This window comes from Stegodyphus dumicola, chromosome 5 (assembly GCF_044657685.1).
Source record: "Stegodyphus dumicola isolate Sdum_Otavi_A_Nest chromosome 5, ASM4465768v1".
Lineage (NCBI taxonomy): Eukaryota > Metazoa > Arthropoda > Arachnida > Araneae > Eresidae > Stegodyphus > Stegodyphus dumicola.
Genome location: NC_140772.1, coordinates 57,483,182 through 57,503,073, shown reverse-complemented (window position 1 = coordinate 57,503,073; position 19,892 = coordinate 57,483,182). Strand labels below are relative to the sequence as shown.

The 19,892-nt window shown below is 33.7% G+C and overlaps 1 protein-coding gene across 1 annotated transcript in view; it reads left to right on the top strand.

The window, feature by feature from the left end:
- LOC118192607 (uncharacterized) overlaps positions 1-19,892 on the top strand; it is a 212,924-nt gene that overhangs the window by 188,681 nt on the left and 4,351 nt on the right. Inside the window, exon 2 of the mRNA XM_035363625.2 lies at positions 5,645-5,751. Coding sequence (XP_035219516.1) covers positions 5,658-5,751 — 94 coding nt within the window. The 5' untranslated portion in view covers positions 5,645-5,657. The remainder of the gene's footprint in view (positions 1-5,644; positions 5,752-19,892) is intronic.

Here is a 19,892-nt window from a genome sequence, read left to right as displayed (position 1 = left end):
CTGATCCATGACCTTTTACCATCTTTGGTAAAAGATCATCTCGATCATCTTTTACCATCATCACCCATGGTAACTTCATGATACTAAGCTCATAGAACCTTTGGTCTTTATTCGCAAATTACTCAACAAAGTAAGATTTGAGTTTATCGTTATTATTTATTTCAAATGAAACTTTTATCATTTAATAAGAGATAAAATTATAATTTGATGGAACAAGGTCAGAGCTATATCGAGGATGTGATATCACTTCTTAGTGAAGCTCCAATAATTTCGTGCATTTTGCTAAAGATGTGCGAGTCCTTGCACTGTCAAAGTGAAACACGATTCCTTTGCAATTTTCAAATTCTGACCTGTTCTCTTTCATTGTTTCCTCCAATTTCATAAATTTTTGGCAGCAAATATGAGTTGATCATTTGATTGCTTGAAGCAGCTCAAGATACACAATACTTTGTAATTTCACCAAATTGAGACTATGATATTTTCCTGATGCAGTTTAGCTTTCGATACGATTTGGCTGATTCATCATCCTTGGACCATGGTCTTTTTTGATTAATGTTATTGCATACAATCCATATTTTATCTTCAGATCCATTTTTTATAATTCTTTTCAAAAAAAAGTCGATTGCATTATATTTGAAATTCGTATCGCAAATATTGAAAACTTGTGTTAAGTGATTTTTTTCAATTCATGCAGATCTCAAATATCGAGTTTTTTTATCAAATCCAAGACATCTTATGCGGTTTTCAGATAATGTGTGTGATGCATTTAATATTTTTGCGATCTCTTGCACAGTTGTGTGACTATTCGATTTAATTACGTCTAGAATTTTGTCATCATCAAATTCAGAAAGTCAGTCAGTATGTTGGTCATCTTCAGGAGAAAATTTTGAAGAATGAAATTTTTTAAAGCATCTCCAACACATGAGTTCTGTTCAGAAATTAACACCATAGTCCCAGCCTTTATGAAAATAAAAAAGTAAAATATGTCGAAGATGTGTTTTGCACCTCATGTTAAAATTGACCGTAAACTAACAGTTTTTAAAAGAATACATAGAATTTATTTCTATAGAAACCTAGAAGTGTCAGCTGTCAAATCTCAAAAGCAACAAATTATAAGGTTGACGGACGAATTACAAAACGAACATAACATGCAACCCTAAATTATCTTCTTGCCAACCCAATAGAAAAACTGAGAAGTGAAATTAATAAAATGTAGATAACCAGACGGATCCAAAACTAAATAGTCAAACTAAATCACAAGTATGTAGAAAAGTAGTTTTTCTTTCTTTTAATTAGTAATATTAACTACTTATTTCGCAAAATATAAAAATATACAATATTAGAAAAACACATAAATAAGACAATTCTAAAATTGTATTTTCAAATAAAAATGCTCATTAAATCTGAAATAGCTATAAACAGTCTAGAGAGGATTTTTGTAGAAGGATTTCTTCTTCTGAATTCATATGAATTTATATTGTAAATATTTCATATGAGAGTCATAACCTTCCTTAGTTGAGATTTTCAAAATTGGTTTATATTTGAATGCATGATAAATCTAGTGACATCTCTCTTTTCAGATGAAAAATGGCTTTTCCATACATTTGCATTTTTAATATAGTAGCTGGAAACTACTCCAGAAGAACGTAGATATTTAGTAGTTCCTCCTTAGCGCACGAAATAAATTGTAATGTTCATCAAATCACTCTCAGATAAACCCTAACTCACAGTTCAGCTAGCCGCTAAAGCTCACAGCTAAGTAGCTGAGTCACAACCGAACTCACTTAGCTCTCTGACCAGTATTTATAACCGGCAGTATCGGTTCTAGAAATTTCTGGAAGAATTGGTCGTAAAGCTTCAAAAATGTGTTTTCATGAATCTTCTAGAGAGTCGCATAGTTTTCAAATCACCAAATATCCCCGAGGCACTTTACAGAAGTTTAAATACAAGACAAGTTACCACGTATTAAATCAAATACAAAATAAACCACGGGCTGGCTGCATGGGCGTTTTCGTGGTTTTCCCCATGTGTAACGTGTATACGAGCCAGTTTCCCTTAGAAAGTCCTCCACGAAGGCATCCCTCCCCTTAGCCAGATAGCCCTAGTGTGCTTTGCCATAATTCATCAACATCAACAACAACAAAATAAACCATAAAAATACCATTTCTTCAAAGACAAAAAATAAATAAATAAATAAAATAATGCAAAATGCTACAAGAACAGAAAAATAAAAAAAAGGATTAAAATATTTAGAACAGTAATATATCAATTTCAAATACCATGTGTTTTCAATCTTTTCATTACTTTGTAAAATCCATTTAAATCTTTCCATTAATTTGTAAATCTCATGGCTGAAACCAAACCCCCGATGATCAATTATTCCTGTCTCATAAAAAACCTGCGATGCTACAGGATATTATAATCTTTATCTTTTTTACGAGCTAGTAATGCACGCTTAAAAATATTTGAGAGCATTTCATGAATTTTATGGTTTTCATATATTTTAATTAATATCTGTAATGGGAACATTTAAGTTTTCATTGCGGTTAGTAATTCTCTTAAATAAGATAATATAATTGACACAAATTAAGTCGAATTTATTGAATAAAACATGGTATTTTCAACGTTCAAATTTTTATATTAATCAAAGTTTTTGAATTATCCTGATGAATTACTGGCAGGTTTCTCTGTTTCATGAAAGCTTTTATTCGCATTTGTTAGAATTAACTTGAATGCTTTAATTTTCATGCCATTAAGAGATAAATGTCCTCATATCATGTAGATATATATCACCCTATCTGCAAATTGGCAGAATTCATAAATTTAAAAACTTTTACTAGATACTAAATTAGATCTGAACTACTAACAATTCTGGAAACAGCAATTAGGGAAATTTTTATTAAATTTCTTAATTTAATTAAAAAATTTTAGTTTTAGTTTTTCAATGATTTATACAGCGGACATTACACATATATATTTTACATTCTACCTATTCAGAAATTAAATCTCAGAGACATTTGTCAGTTTTATTTCAGTTTTATTGCATTTTTTATAAGTAGTTGAAGTAGTGATCATCAAGCAGTGATGTTAATGTACGTAATGTCAACAATTAGTGCTACTGAAATTATCAAAATTAAAACGTAATTTCTCAGTTGCAAAACAAATTTAAAATCCAACCTAAACTCTTAAATTAATAAAGAAACTTAAAAACCCAACTTAAAACATTTAATTATTTTTGAAGCAAAGGTAACTGGATTCACAAAAAGAAGAAAACTTCGCAATAAATTTCAGTTTATTGCTCACATTCTCTTTTATCTTTGTGATCTTTAACTACAGCTATAAAAATATGTGCATAAAGCGTTAGAGGCTGCTAACTAATTAAATAAAGATAGTCAAGCTGGAATTGAAGCGAATTGCCTGGAATTATTCGTTCATAATATTATTTCTATGCTATTATTGCCCTTAAATTCAGTTAATTTCCTAATAAAATTCCTACATAGGAACCTCTAGATTTATATTTAGTCACATATAATCAACAATGATGTCTAAAGTAATTTTAATTTGCTTATTAGTGCGTTTAATTAAAATCGTGTACCTACGATATGTTTTATCTTGTATTTGTGTTCTGTAGAATGCGAAAATGTAATTCACGTTCTCTGAAATTCGTAAAGCCCACCAGCGGCCGAGCGGTAAAGTCGCTAAACACTTTTAGTTCAGTTCGAGGTTCGAATCCCGCGAATGGACTGGCTGCATGGGTGTTTTCGTGGTTTTCTCCTTGTGTAACGTGTATACGAACCAGTTTCTCTTAGAAAGTCCTCCACAAAGGCATCCCTTCCCTTAGGCAGATAGCCCTCGAGGCTTTGCCATAAGCACACACACACACTGAACTTCGTAAAATTATTCTTTCTGTAGTAACGTTACATTACTGTGTAGTAAAATTACATTCAGTTCATTTAAATTTAAGTTTGATTTATAAATTCTGTCTCATCACTACTTAAAATCCTGAGTCTACTAATAATGAAGAATTAAAAAATTCCTCCTTTTAGTACCTGCAGTATAGTTAAAACATCTAAATATTTTCGAACACTGACAGAATTCGAGAATTACTGAGAAATTCAAAAATTCCATCATTTCAAAGACTATTTTTTGGTCTGTTCGATAGTGTTTGTTTTCTTTGTTTGATAGTGTTTGTCTTTACAAACATCTTGCGATGATTAGCCTGGCTGTTAAATCTGAGAGAAAAATTCCACACTAATCAAGAAAAACACTTAACTGAATTTTGAAAAAATTTCTATGCAATATTGTATTGTCATTTCAAATGTGTGCATGTGAAAACATTCATAAAGACCGAGTCTGTAGAAGAAAGTTAAAACTTAATTATTTGATCAAACTTTTTTAATAAAGATAGAGAAGAAAGTTAAATAATAACGTGTTAAAAGAAGGAAAATCTATTATATATTTTCACATATATTTATCTGTTAATTTTCGACGTTCATTTTAATTTTCAAAGTAAAAAAGCACGGAATTTCATATAGCTGTTCCTTTTTTGAGCTTTTATTGTAATATATATCTCTTATTTTACTTGCTGCAGTATACCTTTAAAAATTTTATTGTTCTGAGTATCAAATGACTCTAGGATTGATTAGTAAATGCATGAGACTGAGTGTTAAATGACACAGTAGAATTTTTATTATTGTTCATAATTTTTAATGCATACTTCTTAACAACTATAAATATGTCTTAAAATATTCCCAAATTACATACAAGTTATATTCTCCTTGCTGCTACATATTTGTAACGCTTTCACTTAAAATGGAATCGCTAGTCGAAATCTAACGTCGCTAATAGTAAATTCTGATGTCCAATATTTACTTCGAAGCAAGTTCCTTATCGGATACCGGCCGCTGCATGAGTGGCGATAGGCCATTAATACTTCAATCTAAATGATCGCTTCAATTACTGCTTGGTTTTCCTAGATAAAAGAGATGATTTGTATATCTGTAAACGGGGGAAGTTCGCTGAAAGCTGTACAAAGTACATTGCATTCCTTTGCAAATCTCTTTGCTAGCTGTATTGACCCTTATTGACGGCCAATATTTCATTACAATGATCAATATGAAAAATTCCCAAATGAGAAGAATAAATTAATTCTTCTTTCGTTATAGTAACCACTGGTTACAACATCTTTGTTCTATAGGATAAGAGACAGTGTAGTGTTAACATCCACTAATCATGTTTTATATCTATGAATAATTTTAAAATATCTCATAGTGTAGTATATTACATTTGTTCAATTTACATAAAATGTGAATTTGAAGCATTATGCTTAAAACATCATATTATACCTTGTATTATACATGGTATTGTCTATACGCCAAAGAAAACGTACATTACATATTACATACGTACATTACATACGTACATTAACGTACATTACAGCTCTTACTTATTTCAAACTATTCCATTTTACGCCCTGCATTATTTTAAAATAAACACCAGTGAAATATTTTCAAGGAAATAAATAGAGCATGTAAGCGTACAACTTCTTTCCTTAAAAAAATTACCTTTTTAGGATTATCAGTTATATTTAATTGAATAATGTATTTAATTTCTTGTAACACTAATTTTTAAATTTTACCAACAGATCCTTTCCAAAAATGGCTTTAGCCAAACCACTGATTGCGGGTATCATCTTGGCTGTCCTTCTGGAAAGTCAAGTATTTTGTGATGGTTCCTCCTCCTCCTCTTCAAGTAAGCTGAATTTTTGCATTAATTTAGCATTAATTTTGCATTAACTACTGTTGTGCATGTGTAACAAAAACTAATGTGCATTTGTAAAGAAGTATCTGTAAAACCTGGCACTTCACTACAGATGCTTCCAAAGAGTGTTTACGCTTCTCAACGAGAAATTGCATTTTTAAAAAATACTTTTGAGGAATGATTTAAACCCAATTATGAGATATATATATCACAAATTCATTATTCATCAAGTTTTGAGCTGAATACTAAGGATTTCTTTCATCAATTGAATTAATTATTTCTGTATGTCATACTGATCTATTTCATAAAGTAAATACGCTTCTCCTTCCTAATACTTATAGATAGAAAATTACTTAATTTTAAGTATGATGAATTACTGCACTTTGTATTTTGTGTGAGTCCTACCGTTAAAAAGAATAACACTCGTAACTGAATAAACTTGAGTAAATATCTAATACTTATTCTGACTATTGTTTAACATGGACCAAGAAAATTTATATACTTTACCTTCACAAGAGCGAAATAAAACCTAGCATTCGTCTCATATTCTTAGGTATCATAAACTAACTAGACGTTAGAAGACTGGATAGGGAATTATCCCTACTTACGACAACGTTCAGAGAAGGGCGTAAAGAACCATTTATTAGCTCGATTTAAAATTTATAGATGGCACCGACTCGTGCTTATAAAAGCCGACATTTATGGCTTAACTCAGGTAACGAATAACTTAAAATCAAATGGAGTTAAGTTTAGCCTAACGGCTTCACAGGTTACTCAACCCTTAGGCTGGCTCTGACTCATAAACGTCGGTGTAAACAAGCCTAATCAACGCTCAACGCCACAGAAATCTGATCGCTAGTAAATCAAAGATAGCAACATGACCTTCAGGTAGGAAGAACACGCTCTAAATTCAAGTTCCCAAACCTTCCCGTAAATGCTAATTTCTTTCTATCTCATTTGAATACACGCGCGCTAATTTAAATTCTGGCAAGAAAGCGTCAGTTGAAAGCAAGAGCGATAGGAAAGGTTGCTTCAAAATAAAATTAACTGTTAAGTAAATTAAATAATTCCCCATAGTCTTATACTTCGAAGAATATATCGTTAAATTTAAGTAGGTGAAAAATATATTAAAAAATTAAATTTTTTTTAAATCATAAGAATTTGCAGTCAAAGCTTAGTATGCGAATTTCAGTTTAAGACCTGCAAAAATTTTAAGCTAATCCAATATCATAAGCTTAGTAATTTAAGAATCAATTACCCCACAAATTAAAAATTTAGAAATAAAATCTTATTTTCCATACCGAGCTGCTCATGAGAACAAGTCTAAATGGTGTGGTGGTGTGGTGTATTTAATTATGGCAAAGCACACTAGGGCTATCTGCCTAAAGGGAGGGATGCCTTCGTGTAGGACTTTCTAAGGAAAACTGGCTCATATACACGTTACACATGGGGGAAAACCACGAAAGCATCCATGCAGCCAGCCCGTTTGCGAGATTAGAGCCTCGGACCGAACTACCAGTGTTCAGCGACTTTACCGCTCGGCCGCTGGTGGGCCCAAGTCTAAATGGTAAGGGGGAAAAAACCTGCAATTGAGCTACATATTTTATTGTAAATTTATGCTACGTTGAGATTTGAAGTCTTATTTTGAAAAACTAAAAGAAGACTTATTCATTTAAGAAATAGTTATTGATTTATTTTATTGGATGGCTTGTACACGAGACTTGCAACAGCTATTTTTATCATGTGAAAATATTTTCTATTTTACCAGGATGCAAATTTTATCAATTTAAGCTAATAAGCACTTTGAAAATGTTTCTATCGAAGTGTTTAACAATTTTTTTTCCAATCTTTTCTCTTGTTCTTTTCAATTCGGGACAAAAATAAAAATAACCTCACGCATATAAATTGAAATATAGTATACGCGACGTTATGAAGCGATACACATTCATTTTCACATATAACTGATTTATTAATTCATTTCTAAATAATTTATGTCACAATATAAAGCTTCTTTTAATAAAACTTTCAAAAGAATTTTAACAAGATGTTAACTGTTGTCCATAAAAATTAGTTTCACTTTAGAAATTAGATCTTCCTTTCTTTACACTTTGTGCTGTTACTAATGCTTGGTTGAGCTTCGAAATATTTTCTATTTATTATGGGCCGTAAAAAGAAACATATTAAATATCCCGTTTTTTTACGCACTAAATATCAATATCATAGAAAATGTATAAGACAACAGTTAATATTTGTTCTCTAAACTTCCAACCTCTCATTTCCATTCACAGATCAGTTGGTGGATTAAATGACTCAAATGTTTTAAACATGTCTTTAAAAAGAATAGATTAATAGGAAAATAAATTAGGCATTAATCATGCGCTGAAATCTTTGAAATCTGTATAAACAGATTAACTCGAAGTCAGAATGTGCTTAATTATATGCAACAAAACGAATTAATGCTCAATGCTGATAAAAACTCCTGCACTGTGTTAAAAAGTAAAAAGATAATTAAATGCATCAGGGATTTTTAACTAGCTATTAATTCCCCAAGCGGAGTTTCCTAATACCATAGAAACAAGTTAGTTCCGTATTTCTAGCAAACTGACGCATTCGCATAAGAATTATCATATCGCATTAAGCATACCTAATAGTGATGCATGAAGAAGCCAGTATATTTATGCATGAAGTCGACAAAAGCGTAACCTCTGAAGCAGGCATGCTCATTCTGTATAAAAATATTATAAAAAATATAGCACGTATAGGTATTCATTTCCATATGCTAAGAAGAATATCGGAAATGTTTTCCTCGTGAAAGTGGGTGTTTTCTCGCTCCCTCTGTGTCTACATTAAATGCATATATATATATATATATATATATATATATATATATATATAATTTAAAGTAAAGTAGAAAGAACAAACGATAAAAGACCTATGTGGTCAAAACTTTTGCGCATTGTGCTGCAAAATTTAGGAAATTAGAAGATAAATTTTAGTACGCACGCTAAAAAGTTGCTAAAAAACTGTGGCTCAGCAAAAACTTCAACATAAGCAAATTTAGTTGCAATGAATTGTGTAAAAAGAGAAATATACAACATTTGAATATTTACAAGTAAAAATTAACAAAAATAGTAAGCTATATGTTAAACTAATTAAGTATATTTAAAACATAGTAAAAGTACTAATCAATATATATATTGGTGCATGCGTACGGGTTCGTTTGAATTGAATGCACAAGTCCGATGAAAAATGAACAAAATTTATTATTACTACAACAAAAATGCTTAAATTTCCTGAGATATTCGTGCAGTATTACAATAGCTCACAGTAGTTATCTTTTAACTACTGAAACGTTCGAAAGAACTTAATTCAAAACATCTAGAGAAAGCTAATCCGCGAATTCGCTACAATCAACAAGAGCAGTTTCCTAAACAAACTCGCCCACCAGCGGCCGGGCGGTAAAGACGCTGAACAGTGGTAGTTCGGTCCGAGGTTCGAATCCCGCGAACGGGCTGGCTGCATGGGCGTTTTCGTGGTTTTCCCCATGTGTAACGTGTATACGAGCCAGTTTCTCTTAGAAAGTCCTCCACGAAAGGCATCCCTCCCCTTAGGCAGATAGCCCTAGTGTGCTTTGCCATAATTAAATACACCACCACCTAAACAAACTCTTAAAACAACAACAAATTAAATAACAACTAACATTAACTATTTAAATACTAAATCCGTAACACTATATATATATGTATATATATGTAATAATAAAATTCCATAGTCAAGAATACACTTAAATTTCTAACTGTATGTTCTTTTCATTTTTAATGGCGACGTTCTCTTATTTGAAAGTACGTGGAATTAAATCCACAGCCCCGTAGTCAAGTTGTTTTTCCCGCCTTTTGTACACGTATAATTATAGAATGTTCTTGAAATATTTAAAGCGAAATGGATTGGCTGACGTCATTTCTTGGAAGCTTCGCCTTTCCAGAGGCTATACAAGGACTCGCAAAAGGAATATCGGGAGCTTTTTCTTAAATGTCACGGTGCAGTAAACTTCATACAAAATTTTATTATTAGTTCTTTTTTATTTACTCCGGATATCTGATTTTATAACTGCTATTTCTCCTGACCAATAATAAATGGATCCTGTTTTTTAAATTTATCATCTGATAATTTAAGCTACGACTACATTTATGATTCTTCAACAATCTATTTATTCCTTACAAAAGCTGGTACATCATATATATATATATATATATATATATATATATATAATCGCATTTAATGTTATATTCTTAACGCTTTGTTTAACTATCAGTAAAATACATTAATTTAAAAGAGATAGCCTTAGACCAAAAAATAAGTAGGAAAACCTATTCAATGTTGTTTATGTGTTTAAAAGTATCAGAAACGTGAAATAATTTCCTTATGATATCTTTAAAAGTTGATATTGAAACCATTTCTTAATATGAAATTTCTTTAATTACTTATTCGTTTTACTGACAGCTACTGAAACTCTGAAAGGTTTTTTAGTTTCCTGCCGTAAGCTAAACATTTTTTATTATTTACTATAATAGTTTAAATTGGTATTTTTGGTGTAAAGAACGTCTTACCAGAATCTAAAAGTATATAATTTTTTACCACTTATGTTAAGCTACACTGCATATATTTATCATCCATGTGACTCTGTGTACAACATGCACTGCCACTGCACGAAAAATAAGATTTTTTATTTACACTCTATTGCACTTTTTAAGAGCCAATTCTCAAATTATTATCATTCCGTAAAGTGTACGAATTTATATTTAACTTTCAAACTTAATCCATCTATAGTAATTTGATGGCTTAGATACAATAAATACAATCCACTTAGTAAGAATGAACTATTATTTTACGTTTTATTTAATGCAATTTAAAATACACTAAGTACAGTTCCAACTCATAATTTTGGTGACTATTTCTACAATTATTGTAATTAATAAAAGATGTTTCTAACATCATATACTACGCGCACATGCGCAGAAAAGTTTAGTTTTATGTTTCATTTATTAAATATCGGAAATATTTGGTAGTACTGCTTGTGTTACGATGCGGAAATTTTTAATTTCTTGATAAACAAATTTATTCTAATTTGCAACTTGTTAAATGTCCCTTCTTAGCAATTATTTTCTTACTTTTCACACTTGTTTGTGTAACACTTGACTGTGTATGTAAACTGTAAAAATTTATTGTAAAAATATCTGATTATCTGATATGCAAATTATTCTACTTATTTTTTGTAATGTTAATTAAAACATATCATCATATATTAAGATTTCATTTATTTCTGATATTTAAAAAAGATACTAATGATGACTACCGTATTTTTATTCTAGTTATTTTTTTTTGTAATGTTAATTAAAACATACTGTTATACATTAAGATTTCATTTATTTCTGATATTTAAAAAAGATACTAATGATGACCACCGTATTTTTAAATATACAAATTTTATTTATTTATATGAGTCAAAACTAGCTTAACGAGCACTTTCTACAGCGAGTTATTCGTATAACGAGCAAAACAGAATGTAAAAAAAAAATGATTCCCTTAACTGTGTGATGTTTCGCAGATTGAGTGACTTGGATATATCGTGTGGTGAGATGCAGAATACTGCCTGCATCTCGGCTATCAATCTCGGTTAAGCGCTCGCTCAGCTTACAGCTTACTCTGGCTTGTGAAATCTGTATTCAGAGCACTACTGTATATTTTAATGTAAAGTCTGAACATGCTTAGAAGTTTATCTCCAAAGATAATCCTGCAAGAAGACAGGGTAAGAGAAGGAAAATCACCGTAGAAGTCAAATGTTAAATCATTGTGAAGCAAGAAAGAAGTATGAACGTGGCTGACATAGCACGCACACATAACCGGTCTACATCAACGATTTGTACAACGAGATGACCAGAATCCCTACGCAACTGTCATATATTCTTAACAATGTTGAAAGATTGCTTCTCGTATGGATCAATGAGAAGCAAATGCATGGCGACACTATCAACGTAAACATTCTTTTTGGGATGGAAAAACAAATTTTTGCTAGTCTCATTAATACGATTTCAGGATCATCAACGGAAGAAATGAAGCATTAAATGTTAAGTCATGGGTGGTTCAAGATGTCAGCGTTGTATGCCAGAGAGATGGAGCTAATCAGACGTAAAGGCAGACAAACGGCATATTAAAAAAGTTTATAAATTCAGAGGGTTATCTGCCGCAGCAGATTTTAAATTGTGATGAGACATGTCTCTTCCGAATAAAGGTACCGAATCAAAACTCGTGTTATAGAGCAACGGTTCACAACCAATTAAATAACGCGTACCATCTAAACAAAAATTGAAACATAGTACCACCATTACATTTTACAGTGATTATTTTATGTCACTTCGTTTTAAATGTAAATTATGATCCACTTTTAATTTTCTACTGTGTTTATTTTTCAGATATAACATAGAATAAAATCCTTATTCGCACAAATAGTTTCTGCAAAAAGGTGATAAGAATATAATAGACATGCATTTAAATTCTTTTTTTGGGGGGTGGGTTCAGCCAAAAGTTAACAAGTGTTATTTTTTAAACCTTCAATTACAGTTCGATCACAGGAAATTTCTATCAACTGTTCCTTTTTTCCCACGAGAGTTTTGAATTTAACAGTTAAAAATACTCTGTTTCTTTGAGTATCACCTATTTTGCTCTTGCATACCACCAGTGGTACGCGTACTACCGGTTCAGAATCGCTGTTATAGAATCATTACTTTTCCTAGAAGTGACGCAATATTGTTTACCACGTTTTAGATTGGTCGCCACCTGTAGAGAAATTAGGTTTGTTTTATGCAGCAGGCGCAAAAAATGAGCAAGGCCCTCGCCGAAACTCGAACCCGGACCTCTCGAATACGCGCCGAGTGTGCTACCGCCATACCACGAAGGCATGCTGGAAGGAGGGAGTAAATACCTTATAATATTACAACAGAGGAGAAGCCATTACTAGGCCGCAGGCCAATGAATTACCGTCCCTGCGCTGTTGTTTCGTCCAAATATAAGTGGCGTTAAAAATTAAATGGCTGCTCGTTCAACTTTTCGACAATCTAAGAGCCTTCAAGTTTGGACGAGCAGGCTAAATGTCATGTGGAGGTCCAAAAGAAGACTTGGATAGCATAAGATCTTTTCACAAGTTGGACCATTAAAATATCTGTTCCGTCTGTGACAAAATATCTACTTAAAATGAATTTGCCACTCTGTGCCTTGCTTTCTATGATGAGCGCTTGCTCTTCCTCCAGGCCTAGAAAGTGCGCCTTGAAGAATTTATATTCCTTTAAGCTCCTACTAATCCTATCCTTTCTCATTATTCCTTGAATATAATTTATATTCATCATTATCCAATTCCTTGCTTTCCAACACTAAATCTTCGCTGCTATCCATGGACCAGCAGATCATTTCAAATTTTAAAAAGCTGTACGCTGAAACGCTCAGCGAGCGTTATTGAGGTAACTGAAGGAATCAATCTCACTCTCAGAAAGCTCTGGTAAGGCCAGTTTTATATGATTTCTCGCCTGGAGATGATCGCCAAGGCAGAGAGTAGCTGCAGGACTCTTATTTCTACATGAAAGAAGCTTTGACCGAACACAACTCCGAGAGGTTTGAGAAAGGGACTGTAAAGTCTATAGCCGACGAAATTGTTTTCCTGACTTTCTGGATTATTGGGTTAGAGATGGATAGCAACGACATAGATAGCGGGAGAGCTTATGAAGCTGCATTCTGCATCAGAGCATTTTATCAGGGGAAGACGAGGTAACAGTCTTAGCAAAGCAACAACCTTCCAGTGAAAGAAGAGAGATACCGAAAATAGTCTATAATATAGAATAAAGTCTATAGCCGACGAAATTGTTTTCCTGACTTTCTGGATTATTGGGTTAGAGATGGATAGCAACGACATAGATAGCGGGAGAGCTTATGAAGCTGCATTCTGCATCAGAGCATTTTATCAGGGGAAGACGAGGTAACAGTCTTAGCAAAGCAACAACCTTCCAGTGAAAGAAGAGAGATACCGAAAATAGTCTATAATATAGAATAAAGTCTATAGCCGACGAAATTGTTTTCCTGACTTTCTGGATTATTGGGTTAGAGATGGATAGCAACGACATAGATAGCGGGAGAGCTTATGAAGCTGCATTCTGCATCAGAGCATTTTATCAGGGGAAGACGAGGTAACAGTCTTAGCAAAGCAACAACCTTCCAGTGAAAGAAGAGAGATACCGAAAATAGTCTATAATATAGAATAAAGTCTATAGCCGACGAAATTGTTTTCCTGACTTTCTGGATTATTGGGTTAGAGATGGATAGCAACGACATAGATAGCGGGAGAGCTTATGAAGCTGCATTCTGCATCAGAGCATTTTATCAGGGGAAGACGAGGTAACAGTCTTAGCAAAGCAACAACCTTCCAGTGAAAGAAGAGAGATACCGAAAATAGTCTATAATATAGAATAAAGTCTATAGCCGACGAAATTGTTTTCCTGACTTTCTGGATTATTGGGTTAGAGATGGATAGCAACGACATAGATAGCGGGAGAGCTTATGAAGCTGCATTCTGCATCAGAGCATTTTATCAGGGGAAGACGAGGTAACAGTCTTAGCAAAGCAACAACCTTCCAGTGAAAGAAGAGAGATACCGAAAATAGTCTATAATATAGAATAAAGTCTATAGCCGACGAAATTGTTTTCCTGACTTTCTGGATTATTGGGTTAGAGATGGATAGCAACGACATAGATAGCGGGAGAGCTTATGAAGCTGCATTCTGCATCAGAGCATTTTATCAGGGGAAGACGAGGTAACAGTCTTAGCAAAGCAACAACCTTCCAGTGAAAGAAGAGAGATACCGAAAATAGTCTATAATATAGAATAAAGTTTATAGCCGACGAAATTGTTTTCCTGACTTTCTGGATTATTGGGTTAGAGATGGATAGCAACGACATAGATAGCGGGAGAGCTTATGAAGCTGCATTCTGCATCAGAGCATTTTATCAGGGGAAGACGAGGTAACAGTCTTAGCAAAGCAACAACCTTCCAGTGAAAGAAGAGAGATACCGAAAATAGTCTATAATATAGAATAAAGTCTATAGCCGACGAAATTGTTTTCCTGACTTTCTGGATTATTGGGTTAGAGATGGATAGCAACGACATAGATAGCGGGAGAGCTTATGAAGCTGCATTCTGCATCAGAGCATTTTATCAGGGGAAGACGAGGTAACAGTCTTAGCAAAGCAACAACCTTCCAGTGAAAGAAGAGAGATACCGAAAATAGTCTATAATATAGAATAAAGTCTATAGCCGACGAAATTGTTTTCCTGACTTTCTGGATTATTGGGTTAGAGATGGATAGCAACGACATAGATAGCGGGAGAGCTTATGAAGCTGCATTCTGCATCAGAGCATTTTATCAGGGGAAGACGAGGTAACAGTCTTAGCAAAGCAACAACCTTCCAGTGAAAGAAGAGAGATACCGAAAATAGTCTATAATATAGAATAAAGTCTATAGCCGACGAAATTGTTTTCCTGACTTTCTGGATTATTGGGTTAGAGATGGATAGCAACGACATAGATAGCGGGAGAGCTTATGAAGCTGCATTCTGCATCAGAGCATTTTATCAGGGGAAGACGAGGTAACAGTCTTAGCAAAGCAACAACCTTCCAGTGAAAGAAGAGAGATACCGAAAATAGTCTATAATATAGAATAAAGTCTATAGCCGACGAAATTGTTTTCCTGACTTTCTGGATTATTGGGTTAGAGATGGATAGCAACGACATAGATAGCGGGAGAGCTTATGAAGCTGCATTCTGCATCAGAGCATTTTATCAGGGGAAGACGAGGTAACAGTCTTAGCAAAGCAACAACCTTCCAGTGAAAGAAGAGAGATACCGAAAATAGTCTATAATATAGAATAAAGTCTATAGCCGACGAAATTGTTTTCCTGACTTTCTGGATTATTGGGTTAGAGATGGATAGCAACGACATAGATAGCGGGAGAGCTTATGAAGCTGCATTCTGCATCAGAGCATTTTATCAGGGGAAGACGAGGTAACAGTCTTAGCAAAGCAACAACCTTCCAGTGAAAGAAGAGAGATACCGAAAATAGTCTATAATATAGAATAAAGTCTATAGCCGACGAAATTGTTTTCCTGACTTTCTGGATTATTGGGTTAGAGATGGATAGCAACGACATAGATAGCGGGAGAGCTTATGAAGCTGCATTCTGCATCAGAGCATTTTATCAGGGGAAGACGAGGTAACAGTCTTAGCAAAGCAACAACCTTCCAGTGAAAGAAGAGAGATACCGAAAATAGTCTATAATATAGAATAAAGTCTATAGCCGACGAAATTGTTTTCCTGACTTTCTGGATTATTGGGTTAGAGATGGATAGCAACGACATAGATAGCGGGAGAGCTTATGAAGCTGCATTCTGCATCAGAGCATTTTATCAGGGGAAGACGAGGTAACAGCCTTAGCAAAGCAACAACCTTCCAGTGAAAGAAGAGAGATACCGAAAACAGAGGAAACTGCTTCATGATACGTTAAAACGTATCAGTAGCTGTGCGGACTACAGTAACAATAATGATGTGTCTCATGGTAGCCAAAAAGTCAGCAAAGACAAAATGCATTTAGACTAAATTTTTGGTTTTCGTTTGGTTTGTTTTTATATGATTACGGCAAAACCTCGAGGGCTATCTGCCTAAGGTCAGGATGCTTTCGTAGAGGACTTTCTAAGGGAAACTGGCTAGTATACACGTTACACATGGGAAAAATCACAAAAACGCCCATGCAGCCACCCCTTTCGCGTGATTCGAACCTCGGATCGAACTACCAGTATTCAGCTACTTTACCGCTCGGCAGCTGGTGAGCCTTCAAAGTTTTCGTAAAAGGGGATGTATTATAAATAATAAATTAAATTATTTTATTTTTGTTTGAGTGTTTTTTTTTTTTTTTTCAGAATATTTTTTTGAGTTTTTTTTCTTGCAATACAAGTAAGATTTAGAAGTAAATTATGTTCGTTACACAAGGTTCCACTGTATGTAGATATACCCCGCTTTAAATAAATTTAGATTTAGATTATTCTGTAAATTTTGTTTAAATTCAGGCTTTTCATTAATATGATTTTTAACTTTTTTGTAAAATTTAATATTTTAAAGTTAATTTATGCATGATAAATATCTAAAAAACATAAATATAATGTATTCTTAGCATGCAGCTATCCTTAAAACGAATGCTTTTTTTTTTATATAAAGTTTATATTTCATATTAAGGATACAAGTTTTTACTTTACTAAATGCCTGAGCAGAAATTTATAGCTGACCGCTTTCTCAAAAACACCCTTTCTGTATTTAAGAAAGAAAGTTTATGAAAGTCGAAATAAACCAAGTTAAGATGAGGAAAAACCTTAAGAAAATCTAATAACAACACTGCCAATTTCTTTTTCTTTTTTCGAAAATGAAATTTGCCGAGAACCTATTTTTTTTTCATCGATTTAATCCAGAGCTCATAAAGTTACCGCAAAAGCAAACCAAGCATTTTTATACATTTTCTATTCCTTCTGTTCCTCCCGAGAACGTGAAGCCAATTGAGATCACAAAACTATGTTCTATGAATAGTATAACTTGAATATTAGATTTAAAAATCGAACAAAATATACATCGAGAAATGTGATACACCACATTTTAAAAAGAAGAGAGAAAATTATAACATTACTTATCTTCCACTTTGAAATCTTAGCAGCATTTGGAAACATTGACAAAAGATTTGTATTACTTTAGGGATACGCAAATGGGATCATACGAAAGAGTGGGCTGATAAATAACATTAACAGAAAATAATATTTCCAGGATAAAAATATTATCAGCTATAACATAATATTTTCCTCCTGTTAAATGTAAAAAACTTCTCTATTCATGCACTAGTTTTTTTTGGGGGGGGGGGGGACTCTTAAGTCTTTTACATCATAAATTTGTTGTCTTCTCCTTTAACGTTTTAATGAGCTGTCACCCTAACAGGAAAACGTTCTTCTATTAGTCTTCAGGAACAATGGTTGTGAATTTTTTCGGATGGCAATAGACTTTAAAAATAGATAAGTCGCAAAGAAGTATTTAGCATCTCCAATTTATTTGACTCTTCATTCCTCTTTAAAAAATGACCAATAGCAATCACTGTCAGACTCTGAAAAATTTTATATAAATCTACAAACTAAAATTTTTATATTGGCCTGATTTTTAAACTTGCAACACGATTATAATGTAGAGACATTAGGTTATTTCGAAGCAAGAGAGATGAAAAATGATCAACGCTTTCGCCGGGAATCGAACCACGGACCTTCGGAATACGCGCCCAGCGTGCAGACCACTACACTACGAAGACATGCAAAGAAGGTAGAAGAAATACCGTATAATAAAACCAAAAAACTGACACTTAAGAAATAAAAATGCTTTATAGCCATCTTCTATTTCGTAACCATGATTTCAAATTTCTATATACGTTATATCCGCGCTTTACCATCTTCTTAGACGGGTGTTACGATCTTGGAGCCCTAGAGATCTTTCCTCTTTCCTTTTCGCCTCCTCTTAATCATAATTTTTACCTCATCTTTCTCTCTTGTGGTTTTCTTCCTTGACGGCTGGGGCTTGTCATGAGATTCTATTACAAACCTCATGTTTAGCTTCAAAATGAAATGTGGGCGAGAAATCTGCCCACATGTTTGCTGTACGAGGAGACCCGTGTTATTTGAAAAAAGGATCTTGTTTGTGAAGAGGCGAAGTAGTGTCCCAACACACTGGTTTGGCCTTTGCTTCAGCTAAACGGGAGGTATTTATTGTCCTCATGGGTGGCATTTTGCTCATCACTAGTTTTTTTGTCAGTGACTTGGGAAGAATCACTCGAAAGTACCTGCTTTCAGTATGGGGCTTCACTTTGCATATACACCCGGGTAGTCCTGGCGCAACGACTCTTTATGGATTCGGGGGTGGTCGGGGCCGCCGGGTCCGAATGTCTCTAGTTTTCTAAACATGGGTATTTCAAATGCATACTCGAATTCAAGTGTACACAACAAAGAAGACAAAAATTACAAATGTAAAATTTGTACGTGCAAAATTAGCCCATTATTTTTTAATAGTAACTTCTGTCACAGGGGAAATTCAAAAGATGTCTTTCTTTCATAAGTATATAAAAACTCATGCTAGTGAATCGAAATGAACTTATGAAAAGTTCCGCTCAAGAGACTTGTCAAAATTACTACAGCTTTCCAGTTAGTCTGCTTACTCCAAATTACCAATTTGGAATCCATAGCTATCAGCCTAACTCCACACAAGACTCTGAATTTTTCTCGTGGGATTATCTCCGAAATAGATCTTATCAGAGTGTCAGAATAATAATTTGCTGATGATCTAAGTGATCAGAGTATCTGCAGAGCTAAGCGTATAGAAATTTGACGTGATAGTGTAATGATAAACACTAGCCATGTTGTCGTGATTTTCAGTTCTCCAGAGTTATCAAAATCCATTATTGGCTTTTAAGCCGGCTGTCTAAACTTCCCAGTGAGGCCATTAATTCCAAACCTGTTGCTCTGTTTCCAGTTTCCGTGCTTTAGGCATTCGAAAGATTCGTCCTGTGGAGCTTCCATGTGTGCTCGTTGCGCTGTAGTGGGCCACGAAAACAAAGCAACGTACTTCTGTGCCACGCTGTATGAACTGCAAAGACAGAACTGTAAAGATGTGGCGTTCTGTCTATCATGCTCCATATGGAAATTTGAGAATGATGTACAAACAACTAAGGTTATAAGAAATGTAACATATCTTGAAGGAAAAGAGGAGACGCTCAGCCACTTTGTAATGTGCCATATGCTGATGCTGCCAAGCCTGTGAAATAAGTTACTACTCAGACCTGTTATGTTTAAAACAAAGCAACTCAAACATTCGTTCAAATAACAAACAAACCTAGCAATATAGTAGTAATTGGAACAGAGAAAGAAAAAAAAAAGACCAAAATAAACTCCAAGTCAAAAACGTAAACACTCAAAGCCAGAGCATCAGCTCATCGGAAAATATTTTTACAGACCCATATGA